At 44.8% G+C, this 13,178-nt stretch overlaps 1 protein-coding gene across 1 annotated transcript in view; it reads right to left on the bottom strand.

Annotated features, from left to right (window-relative positions):
* Positions 1-371: 371 nt before the first annotated feature.
* Positions 372-13,178, bottom strand: part of FRAS1 (Fraser extracellular matrix complex subunit 1) — a 441,423-nt gene continuing 428,616 nt past the window's right edge. Inside the window, exons 71-75 of the mRNA XM_024754112.1 lie at positions 11,425-11,591; positions 8,345-8,550; positions 6,986-7,132; positions 891-4,496; positions 372-620 (exon numbers count right to left, since the gene is read on the bottom strand). Coding sequence (XP_024609880.1) covers positions 3,903-4,496; positions 6,986-7,132; positions 8,345-8,550; positions 11,425-11,591 — 1,114 coding nt within the window. The 3' untranslated portion in view covers positions 372-620; positions 891-3,902. The remainder of the gene's footprint in view (positions 621-890; positions 4,497-6,985; positions 7,133-8,344; positions 8,551-11,424; positions 11,592-13,178) is intronic.

Raw genomic sequence — 13,178 nt, 5'->3', positions numbered from 1 at the left:
CAAATCTTTGTGCCTGTACAGAAGGACATAGCCATTTTCACACTATATCAAGTGTCATGAGAAGGTCTGATGATTATAAATATAGCGTAAATAATCATTGTATTGCACGTGGAGATTTTAGTTATTCCTCTTTGTTCTGGGGTTTCAACAGGTTGCAAAAGAAGAACTATGATAATATGGGGATAGGCAATTTATTCTTGATCTTAGCACAAGTAGCAAGTGTCTCGGATGCAACCCCTTCAAAGCGATTTTCTCCAAAAACCTTTGTCTCAAATTTTAGAATGATTCTGCCATCTCAATGGCATTGTCTTACATTAATGAGATGAAGAATCTAATGAGATGAACATAGCAAAAAAACCACAACCAGACTGTCATTTATGAATACAAATTTATATAGTGGCATATGCTATTGGAGAAATCAGAAATTCATAACACACAAATTGGTATTGGAAATACAAAGATCATTTCAGAGTCAAGAAATCAGGTTGACAGCACCACGAATGTTTTACTCAAGTCTGAGCAGGTGTGTCGTATCCAAGAAGAATGAATACCTGTGGGACACCGAGACTGACTATTGTAAAACTGTGCAAAACACATCCCAACACTCTTTCTGCATCTACCTGTAAGAATCTGTGTGAGTCCGCCAGGAGGCCTGGGGTACAATCTAAGGGCAAAGGTGCAGACTCTTCTTTTAGCCTTCACAGCCATCATGTGATAGCAAATAGCAACCCCTGAGGGTCTTTTGTTCCTTCTCACCTAAAGACATGGTATAAGAGGTTAGTAAAACACACACAAGGCCTTAGTGAGCAAGTTAGAAAAACCGAAAGGAGAGCTTTAGCTGAAGTATAACGCCACATCAGTCACCAAGTTCTCTGTCTTCCTTCATCTACCTGTAAGAATCTGTGTGAGTCCGCCAGGAGGCCTGGGGTACAATCTAAGGGCAAAGGTGCAAACTCTTCTTTTAGCCTTCACAGCCATCATGTGATAGCAAATAGCAACCCCTGAGGGTCTTTTGTTCCTTCTCACGTAAAGACATGGTATAAGAGGTTAGTGAGCAAGTTAGAAAAACCGAAAGGAGAGCTTTGGCTGAAGTATAACGCCACATCAGTCACCAAGTTCTCTGCTTCCCAGTATGAAGTATAAAACATAAAAGAAATGAAAAATTCTGTATCAAAGAAGTAAATCTCAGTTGTACATCTCGGAGCAATTTCTATTTCACAAGTGTGCGTCCACTAGGGAAGGGTGAGCACTCAATAAAGTGTATGTGGTGGGGGATAGAAAGGAAGGGAGGCGGGGATACCCAAGGGCTTTCCTTTCACGCTGATAACTCACTATCTCACGGTCCTCAGCGATGCTGCTCGTGTCGTTCGAGAACTGTTCCACGGAGGCTGCTAGGAGCACTCCGAGATCAGTCTCCACTCCTTCCCGCACTGGCTCCGTTCTGCCATCTGTCTACATTCTGCCCACCCATGTGCCCTATTTAGCAGGAAGAGAAGGGCAGTGCAAGAAGACTATTCGAGCAAGTGGAAAGTTGCTGCTTCAACGTGCAAGCATTCAGGGACCCAGGAGCAAGTGATAAACAACAGGCCCAATCAAACGTTGCTCCATGAGCAACTGGCTTCCTGTCCTTGCAGAATCAGCATCAACTTTCTAGGTTGTTCTGGAGAGGATTCCATGCTCAGCTGATGAGCTCTCCAGCCATGAGACACCAGTTTTGGGTGTTCGTGAGTCCAACACAGAAGTTCCAGCCCTAACACCCAAGCTGGCCTCGAGTAGCATCTGAGCAGTCAGGAGTATCAGGTTCTGGGCTCACTCACTCCAACTCATCTTCTCCTGCAAACTTTGTGCTCAGCTCGGAGTTGCTAAGTCAGACTTTCCTCTAAATGTCCTGCTCTGGAGAATGGTTCACAGTCTCACCTCCCGCTAATACATTTTTACAGCTTTTCTGTTCGGTCCTCCTCAAGCCCACTGCCAGATTCATGCCTATGTCAAGTGGTGCTTCTTTGCTCCAATGAGAAGATTATTTTATAATCCAAGTAGAAGAGATAGTTTTTTTCCCCCTCTACTTACCCTTGTGATATTGCCACCATACTCTCTCTCCTCCCCTCCCTAAATCGATTCCTCTATCATTCACCCATGACACCATTCATTTGTTTACTGAATATTCCTGGAGCGCTTGCTGTGCACAAGGCACTGCTGGAGAACCCAAGGCACGGCTCACACCCGCCCTTCTCTCAAGGAGCTTGGATTCTGGCTGAGATGCCTAAAACCTTTCACGGTTCATTCCTTCTAGCTTTTCGGACCAAAGTATTTCCAGTGCGGAATGTTCTCAAAGAGCTAGGGTCATCCTAATACAAATATTACACAATGTGAATGCTCTGTGATCTGCTCAGTGATTACAGTGTGCCGTGCATCAGGAAGGGGACGTGTCTTTTACTCCTGAACAATGGAATGGTGCCTCCAGTTCAAAATAACACGACATGCATGCTTATATTTTTGCCAATACAGCAGAAACAAAACTGAAACACAAAAGCAAGCGGTACACACACTACGTACATCATCAAGCTGCTATTTGAACACTAAATCATTTTAAAGCCATGTGTCCATGGCCTTGTCATGTGCTGATATAATAAAAGAAGTGCCTGAGCTACCAAAAAAAGAACCCCCGAAAGAGAAATCCCTGAAACACTGTACCAGGAACGGTGCCTTTATCTGCTGTACCAGTACTTTATCTGCTGTACCAGTACTTTATCTGCTGTACTGCTGTACCAGTACTTTATTTGCTGGGAGTACTAGTACTTTTCTGCTACGACTACTAGTTGGCATCCATTAACTCTGATTTCGTTCTGGCCTGAGCTTTCTCCTAATTTGCTTTATTCAAATGAATCTCTGACTTTTCTGCAGCCCTAACAAAATAAAAACCCCACAGCTAGCAAAGCACACGGCTTGTCTGTTATCGGACTGGGAAAAGCCTGGGGTAGCAGGAACTGTGGTAGGTGTTTCAAGCATCCACAGCAATGCTGAATAAAAAGGCCACAGTGCAGCAATCTTGCCTGGTGGCATCCTTTGTCAGGGAGGATGTCTGGATGTGTCCTGGCTGCAGTGTAAACCAGCCGGGCACAAGGGCACCCCCCTGGGCCTAGGGTGCAGGGCATCACTGATGTCCTCCGAGGCGCCTGCCAGGTCCCTCCTTTCCCCAGGTTTCAGTCCCCCCCCTCCCCACTCCATAAGGGGGGTTCCACTGTGCCTGATGCCTGACAGGCGAGGCTGAGGTTTCTCCCTTGAGTTGTGGAGAAATGCTCTAGTCCAGACCACTTTGAACTCCCAGGTGAAAAGGGCTGGTGATGCAAGGTACAATCAGAAGCCATGGAGGGCAGGTTGTCAAGTGGACACGAGAGCAGACACACAGGTGCTGATTAGCAGAATTCTGAGCAGAACCTGGGCGTCAGCAACGTGAACTCTGCTGTGCAGAGGCCAAGGAAAATCTCAAGCAGAAGGGAGCTGGAGTGGGGGGAGGAGACCAAAGGCCCTGCATCCCTGTCTCTCTCCCTCTGAGACCTGCCTGGTACACCCCCAGCCCTCTGAGCTCCACCAGCTGTGGAGCTCACTCCTGTCCTAACACCAGACACTGGCTTTCTAAGATCAGCCTTACAGAAGGAACAATTTGTCGCCGCTGACATGGCTAATGGGATCCACGGAAAGAACTACTTCCATCCTCTGGGGTCTCAGTGGTTCTTTGTTTAATGAGGTAGCTCAGCTGTGAGCTGATGCATGTGATGTGTGCCTCCGCCACTCAAAGCTATAGTTTTCCCTTTTCGATCAGCAAGATTATAAAAATACCAGTATTTTCCCCCGTTTTATAAAAATGATTTTAGAAAAAAAACACTCATGGATCTCCTCCATTAAACTTCTGTTCCGTCTTGCAAATTGTTGTGAACTCTGACTTCCAGATTCAATTTTTTTACTCTAGCACCTTTGAACACATAAGCACCCTCGGTTTCACTGAGTACGTTGACGTTCCGCACGGTGCAGTACTGTCTGTCCACGTTCTTCTCCACCCTGTCCAGGCCCCTCTTGGGCACATCCACCTTGGTATTCAGAGGGTATTCCTCCAAAATGTCCCCTGTGGGCGGCTTCTTCCTCTGTTTCTGGCGTTTCCTGGTGATGAAACAAGCCACCAAAAACACCAGAAGTAGGAGCATGACGGCAGCAAGGGCGCTGCTGATAGACGCCCCGGTTTGGGATAGAGAAGCAGCTACAGCTGGCTCTTCCATCTCCAGATTCAGCGACTTCATATTGGTGCCATTCTTGACTTGGTCCCCTTCATTGTCATAGATGAGGGATTCGTCAAGGGTCAGCCAGCCACTGGGGTCCACCAGGTCCCTTCGGTTACGCCTCAGAGGGGCTGTGAGAGAGCGCTGGACTCTGGGACCTGAGATGGTGTCAGGTCCAATGATGTAGATCACCTGGAGATACCACTGGTGTCCGGCTTCCACCTGCAGAAGGAGGAGATGGCGAGACAAAGCGAACATGTCATTGCTGCCCACAGGCCACCTCTGAGGAAAGGCAATGGAAAGACAGCTGCCCACCACAAGCCCCAATAGATAAACGGTTTCAAGAAAAGCATTAGCCACACCAGTGTTCAAAGCAGCATTACTGGGGCTTCCCTGGTGGCGCAGTGGTTGAGAGTCCGCCTGCCGATGCAGGAGACATGGGTTCGTGCCCCGGTCCGGGAGGATCCCACATGCCGCAGAGCGGCCGGGCCTGTGAGCCATGGCTGCTGAGGCTAGGCGTCTGGAGCCTGTGCTCCACAATGGGAAAGGCCACAACAGTAAGAGGCCCGCGTACCGCAAAAAAAAAAAAAAAAAAGCAGCATTACTTACTGTAATGTAGCCAAGATATGGAAACAACCTAAGTGTCCATCAATAGATGAATGGAAAAAGAAGATGTAGGGTGTGTGTGTGTGTGTATATATATATACCATGCAGCCATAAAAAAGAATCTTGCCAGTTGTGACAACATGGATGGACCTAGAAAGCATTACGCTAAGTTAAATAAGTTAGACAGAGAAAGACTAATACCATATGATTTCAGGTATTTGTGGAATCTGAAAAACAAAACAAACAAACAAAACAAAATGAAAACAGTATCGTAGATGCAGAGAACAAATGGGTAGTCGCCAGAGGGAGGAGGGTGTGGGGAGCACTGTGATATGTGAAGGGGCTTAAGAGGTACAAACCTCCAGTTATCAAATAAATAAGCCAGGAGATGTAATACACAGCATAAGGAACATGGCCAATGAGACTGTAATAGCTTTGTATGGGGACAGATGGTTACTAGACTTATCACATTGATCATTTCATAACGTATGCAAATGTCAAATCACTGCAAGTAATTCTTGCCACTGGAGTCCACCTGAAAAGAACATAATATGGTATATCAAATGTGTTTCAATTAAACAAAGAAAGGGGGCTTCCCTGGTGGCGCAGTGGTTGAGAGTCCACCTGCCGATGCAGGGGACACGGGTTTGTGCCCCGGTCCGGGAGGATCCCACATGCCGCGGAGCGGCTGGGCCTGTGAGCCATGGCCGCTGAGCCTAGGCGTCTGGAGCCTGTGCTCCGCAACGGGAGAGGCCACAATAGTGAGAGGCCCGTGTACCGCAAAAAAAAAAACAAAAAAAACAAAGAAAGGAAACTGATCCACTAAAGAACCTCTTGCTTTTAAAGTCATGGAATAAATCAGACCATAACTGGCACCCTTTAAGAAAAATGTTGAGGTAAGACTATGTATGGCGCATTTAAAGATTAGTAAATACGCCACTGTAACTGTAGCAGAAAGGTTTTGATGAAGTAAAAAAAAGAAAAAAGAAAAGCATTAGCTATGGTTGGTGCCTGTGAACAGAGAACTGAACTGAATATTTTGGGGTCCTGTTTTATTTCCACATTCAGGTGATCTTGGGTCAGATATTCGCATTTTTTTTCAGTTTCACTACCTGTGCATGAAATAGCCCTAAGAATTTACCTTTCGGGGTTTCTTTAGCTCAGTCATCACTTATGATGTGTTGGCCTTTATTGATAGCAGTGGAGTAATAGTATTAATAATCACATTTATTCCCAGTACCTTTTATTGTTTTCTATGCCAATTTACTATTTATTCATGAACTTTAGCTAAAATAGAGTCATTCAACAAATATTCACTAACCACCTACTCTGTGCATAATACACAGATACTTGACAAAAATCTGCTAAATCTTAACACTTCTTGGATCCTCCCCTGACTTATGTCATCAAGCATTTTATTTCCCTCTCATCTGCCCCCATGGAAACCCTCCATGATTTTTTTTTTTTTTTTTCGGTACGCGGGCCTCTCACTGTTGTGGCCTCTCCCGTTGCGGAGCACAGGCTCCGCGGCCATGGCTCACGGGCCCAGCCGCTCTGCGGCATGTGGGATCTTCCCGGACCGGGGCACGAACCCGTGTCCCCTGCATCGGCAGGCGGACTCTCAACCACTGCGCCACCAGGGAAGCCCCCCTCCATGATTTTGAAATAACTTCTGAAGAGTGATAATAGTTCTGAAATCCAAGGTCATGGCTTACTATTGGGAGACAGAGAAGAGTGGAATATGATCTTGGAAGTTTATTCTTATTACTGGGACTTAGAGTATTTTTGCTTATTGAATACTAGTAATTCTTGCCATTCTAAATTACTGAATTGGATTTATGAGTTTGTTAAATATTTCCACATGCCTGTGAAAATCAGCTGGGGCAGCAAAGAGCCATGATGAGTGAGTATATGCAAATTAAAGAATTTTGTTGTTCTGTTGGATAGACGGTAAGATGAATGATGAGCTTAACAACAATAAAAAAAGACCTGCCAGTAAGAATGCTATAAAAAGAAACTGACATCAAAGAGATGATGTCATCCTCCTTTCTGTAACCTTTAAAGTGACCTTGATCCTGTGCTTCTATTCTTCTCACCATACTCACCTTATAGAGTGCGTCCACCTTCAGAGTAAATCCATCCACGCCTGGCATGCTACTGACCACGTGGAAATCAGGCAACTCAGAAGCAAAGTGGGCTTCAAAGGGCACGTCGTGGAAGTACTTGTCCGTTACCTCTGGCTGACTGCGGTCCTAGGATTTCAGAAAAAAAAAAACGCAAGATTTAGAAAGACGGAACCACTGAGCTGGCAGGTGGCAGTCACTGGGAGGAGAAAGGCACTCTCCACTCCTCCTTTGGGTCGGGTCAGGAGGGCACATGCCGCAGAAGCCCTCTCCTTAAGTTGACCGCTGCCTCTGGGCACCGACTGCCCTCTTCAGGGAAGGACACTTGGTGGCCTCTGTGATCTCAAAACCCAATGGGTGAGAGAGCCTAGACCAACAATTCTCAAGCTATTTGGTCTCAGAACATAAAAATTAAGGACCACCTCCCCCCAAAGCTTTCATTTTATGTGACTGATATCTATCAATATTTACTGTACTAAAATTAACACTGTAATTATGTTACAATTAACAATTTAAAAAAATGCATTTACTAATTCATTTTAAAATAGAAATGAGAAACTCACTACATGTTAACATAAGTAACATATTTTTTAGTGAAAATGTCTGTATTCACACCCACCTCCCAAAAAGAGAGCTGGCATTGTTTTACATTTTTGCAAATCTCTGTTAAAGAACCAGATTCTCACAATTGCTTCTGTATTCAATCTGTTGTGGCATGTTGTTTTGGCTGAAGTATATGAAGAATCTGGCCTCACACAAGCTATGTAGTTGGAAGACAGAGAAATGTTTGAATAACTTTTTCAGATAATTATGGATATTCTTTTTGGATACTAAATCAAAGCTCCGTAAGTGGTATTTTCTTCTAAAGATTAGTCACAATGTCAAATCTGAATCCCTATCAACGAAACCTTCGTACTCTTGGCACTCATGAGGGACTGAGTATGAAAAAGGCAAGCATCATCATATCATTATGAAAGTAGTTCTGACCTTGTGGACGCCCTGAAAGAATATTGGGGATGTTCAGGGGTGTCTGGGACACACTTTGAGAAACACTAGCTTAGACTTTCCTCTTCCTAGAACATCAGTAACAGCTTGTCTTGTTACCCACCAAACCTTCACAGTTGGTGATATGTATCGAGTTAGCCAAAAGTTCGTTCGGGTTTTTTCATAAGATCGAACGAACTTTTTGGCCAACCCAATACTAACATTAAGCTGATAGAAGTAACAACAACAATATCTGTAGAAAACCGTCAAGAGTGGGGGTCTATCTGCTTCAGGCAAAAACCATAGCTGAGGAAAGCTACTCATGTGTCAGCCCTTTAACACTAACAGTTAGCATACCAGCAGCAGGAATCTGTGTTTTAGGTATTTGTTTGGCTGAATGCATCCATACTGTGGCCCTTCATTGTAGATAGTCCCCGTGGGATCAAAGAAAGGCACGTAGCCATCCTTGCCGGTACAAAGATAGACCTTCTCCAGCTGGAGTTTGTAAGCAGAATTAAGGTTTTGTTCTGGATTCCAAAGTACTCGGCCATAAAGGATTTGACCTGAAAAGATTGCAAGGCATTAATTAGGTCAGACTTTAAGATTAAAGAGAAAAAAAGTGTCAAAGATAGGAAGGATTTAACATGCTCCTATAGAGTCAAAAGTACCTTTCTATGAAGAGCTGTGGGGTCCATGTGCCCCTAAAATACACATTCATTCATGTATAGCTTCTTTTAATCAGTAAATGTTACTTAAGTATTTAGGGTGGGGCAAGCACTCTGTTACGCGCAGGGGATACGAAGGTGAGTGAGACACAGATGAGAGGGCAGAAATAAAAGCAAAGCAATTGCTAATAATAGCTGACATTTATCAAACTCATACCATTTGCTAGGTACTGTACTAACTCCTTCCCATGGAAGAACTCATGCAGTGCTCACGATTTTACAGATGAGGAAATTGAGTGGTTAAGTGACTTGTTCAAGGTCACAAAGTTAGTAAGTGGGGAGGGTGAGATTCAAAGTCAAAGTGCTTTGTCTCGAGAAACCCACACTATTAACTTCCATGCGATACTGCTGCGTAAAACAGAGGAAGGTACGTAACATCAAGTGAGCATATAGCTGAGCACAAAAATCTGCCTGAGGAAAGGTATGGAAGAATTTAAAGAAGAGATGACATTGGGCAGTATCCTGAACGATGAGTGGGCATTTGTCAGATAGAGCATTTGAGGCGGGTGGGAGAAGCTGGGGAGAGCAATCTAGGCAAAAGCAAGTCCATGTACAAAATACGGAATGCTGGAAAGGTATCAGCCCCGGTGTAGGTACTTTTCCTTAGTTCCTGCTAGGGCATCAAGTTCTTTACCTACAGTATCTTATTTAATCCTCCCAAGGGCCTAAGAGATAGGTTCAATTATTATCCCTATTTTAAATAACGTGTCCAGCATTTCGGATCTGTGACACGTGGTGGGGAGGATTTGAGCACAAATTCGTCTGACTTCAGATGTTTATCCCGAGCATCTACTATGGCACTGGGGAGACCAGTGATTGGGGTGGAGGGCATCGGGAGGGCTCTGGCAGGAGAGACTCCCGGGAAGGTTGATTAATGGCGTGAGGATTCTGGACTTGAGTATAGGAGTAATAGGGAACGCCGGAAGGTTTTAAACGGGGGCTTAATGTCAATGTACCTCGGCTTTAGAAACATGGAGAATGAAGACAAAGAGACCAGAATCACAGGTAGGGAGTTATTTTAATGCTCTAGCAAGAAATAGGTATCCAAAATATAGCAGTGAGGCAAGGGGATGCATTCAAGAAATGTCTAGGAGTTGGAACCATTCATCTTATGATAGATGGGATACAGGAGGCAACCAGAAGCAGAGGATAGCCCTGAGGTCTTTGGCTGGGCCACCTGGAGTATGGTGATGCAGTCAGTGGGGCAGTGAATGTGAGAGGAACACGTCTGAGGGGAGGTAAGTCCAGTTCTAGACGTCTCTAGGTGTCTGAACGACACCCGCTTGGAGAGGTTTGGCAGTTTGGGTCCGCATGTGGAAGTGTGGAAATGAAGCTCAGGAGGGACCAGGGACAAGGTCAATTTTTGTGGAATGGCTGTGGGGTAGCAGGAGGTTAGGAAGAGTTCAGGGTAAAGGGATGAGCCAGGCCAGGGGGACGACCGGAGTAGCACTGAAGTGAGAACAGGAGTCAAGCATGGAACATGGACACAGCAACACGGATGGGGCAGAGGACGGAGACCCAAGGCCGGAGAGTGAGAAGTGGCCAGAGAGGTAAGATGGTGTCAGGTGAGGCTGGTGCAAAGGAAACCAAACAGGAAAAAAGCATCAAAATCCATAGGTTTGGTGTCATGGACGGGAGAGGATTCTGAGCCGTGGTAGGACAAACCCAGCCTGCAGCAGATGGATGGAGGAGTGACTGGGAAGGACGGCCATGAGGTCAGCGTGTGCTCACCACTCCCTCAGGAAGCTTCTCAGAGAAAAGCAAAGGAGAACATGGGCTGAAGTTTGAGGGATAGGTAGGGATGAGAGATTTTCTTTTTCTGTTACGGGATGTGGTTTTAGGATGAGAGAAAAAAACACAGATGTGAGCAGAAGATTAAAAGTAAGAGAAAGGCAGAAGAGATAACTGAGAGAAAAGGCAGATGATTGATTCATTTATTATTAATTCATTCAACAAATATTTATTAAGCACCTCGGCATTGGTGGTATGGCGTGCAAATTTGGTATTTGATCACAATCTCTGTTCTAATGGAATCTACAGTCTAGTGGTAGAGATAGGCAATAAATAAGTAAAGAAAAATATGTATTATAATGTTAAAAATTGTGATAAGTACTATAAAAAATGAACAGCATTCTGTGAAAGTGACAAATATGACGGCTTATATTAGATTGGCTGGTGCAATCAAGGCAAGTGTCTATTGGGAGGTTAACATTTAGATAGAGACCCGAAGGAGAAGAAAGTCAAGGGAACCCTATTCGGGACAGGGAGGGGACAGAGGAGCCATTTCAAGTAGAGAAAGCCTGCTGGAGAGGACATGTATGTTTGGCATAGCTTTGAGGCTGGCAGGCAGTAGGGTCGTATTGCAATGTCTCTGAGGAACTGAGAGGTGAAGCAGTTTACCCAAAGTCAGACAGTGGGTTAGAATCTGGTTGGAAACCCCAGTATTCTTACTACTCAGACCAGTGCTCTTCCACAGTATCGCACTGCTGATCATTATCGCACCAAGAATGTGATCTTATTTTGAAATAGCTTGAAGGAAGAATATGGGTCTGTTCCTTGACTAAACCTTGGCTGCCCTGGAACCAACGCTGGGGGAATCTTCCCTGGAGAGCTGACTGAAAGCCAATGAGCAGAGATGCTAGTCCAAGGACCTATCCGAAAGCTTCTCAAGTCCAGCGGAGTCTCCGTCTGCGGGTGAAGGGAATGACTTACCTTTGGAGAAGGCCCCTTTGTAATCCATTTCCGCCAGTGACATATCAGATGTGTTGGGGTCCATCAGGAACACCTTCTCATTGTTGCAGAGCTGAAATTCAGTATTGAGCGAGTATACAACAGGGACAGGGCGGTTGGTCTGCTGGAATGCAATGGGTATCAGGAATCTAAATGTGGGAAAAACAAGAGTTTCTTGAGAGCAGGGTCGACTTTGCATTTGCCCTTTGAGCTGCCCTCCCTTTCCCACCCTTCTCGGGATTGTGAACAGTACTTTGTTGTAGGTGCTACATATTTACTGAATAAAGAGATGTCTGCAGGCAAGAGTCTTTATTTAGTTCAGGTCCTTATGAGGTTCATCTGCTCTTTGGAGCAGGAATAATCTAACTGGCCTTTAGACTCTACAACGCTCTTTGCTTTTCCTGGCCCTCTCATTCTGGAGAGCCCTGCGGGCCGATTTGAGATTAGCGGTAATGAATTTAAACTTTCCTGACTTTGGCCTTGCTGAACCTTCTGCTGGAACACTCCTTCTTCCTCTGCCACCATCCTTTGCCTAGTGAACTCTTATTCTTCAGATCTCAACTCAAGCACCACTTTCTCTAGGAAGCTTACCCTCTTTTTCTTCCCTCCCAGGCTGGGTCAGATCCCTTATCATTTGTTCTCATCACACTGTGCACTTTTCCTTCATAGTACTTACTGTGGTTTGCTATTCTATTTAAATGTGTGATCAAAGTCTGCTTTCACCCACTGTGGGTTCCACAGAGTCATAATCCATGCCTATCTGCTCGCCATTGTACCTGCCATGCTGGCCAAGCTCCTAACACATATGTTTGTTAAAGAATAACGCACAAGTGATAATTTGAATGCTTTACTCTTCCGATCAAGTCCGTCTGATCATTCCCTACTTTTAACTGAAGCTGCTCCAGGGGGTGGATTTGAGAGGGCTGAGGTGTAGGAGGAACTTGGGGTGCAGGAGAAACCCACACAAACCAAGGCTGACCATGCTTCCACAGCTTTGATATAACCATTAATTGTACCAAGAGCTCATTTATCTGACTCAGGGAAATAGGTTTTTCTTGTTGATGTTGGTATTTATTACCACAATCCACACAGTGCCAGGACCTAAGACACTTGATAAATACTTATTGATTAAAGAGAATGAAGAAAGGACTAGAGATGATGATAATGATGACTTACAAGGTTATACGTATGACAGACTCACAAAAATAGGCGTAATAGGAGACACAAATCTTTTGAATTAAGTCTGAATTTCCAGTCAGGCTTGATTACTCGTTGTGTTGTAGTTCTACCGCATCCATATGGAGCCATATTGAAAGATATGGAGATGATCAAAAACAAAATTAGGCCCAAGGGGGAAAGTCACCCTGGGAATAACAGGGAACCCACAGGTAAGGATGCCCCTGATGTAAGGGAAGAATATCAACCCTGAGGCCTCAGTACACTCCAACAATACTCTTCACCCTGCAGACTTCCACACCCACACAGCACTGGGACTGGAGAAGGGGTTAATGCCTTGTTTGCTCCTTTTTGCCATTTCAAACCTTTGTTCCTCTCTCCTCTTAAAAAAAAAAAAAAAAAATCCAGCACCTACCCTGGAGAAACTCTTCTCACACATGTAACTAAGAGACACATAGAGTATTGTTTGTAATAGAGAGGATCTGGGATTATAAGCCAAATAGAGTGGTCAAATAAATTGTGGACTCTTCCTATGAAGACTACTTTAATGCAGTGAAAAA

Source organism: Neophocaena asiaeorientalis, unplaced genomic scaffold, assembly GCF_003031525.2.
Source record: "Neophocaena asiaeorientalis asiaeorientalis breed wild unplaced genomic scaffold, Neophocaena_asiaeorientalis_V1.1 scaffold148, whole genome shotgun sequence".
In the NCBI taxonomy this organism is placed as follows: domain Eukaryota; kingdom Metazoa; phylum Chordata; class Mammalia; order Artiodactyla; family Phocoenidae; genus Neophocaena; species Neophocaena asiaeorientalis.
This window is presented reverse-complemented; position numbering and strand designations above follow the sequence as displayed.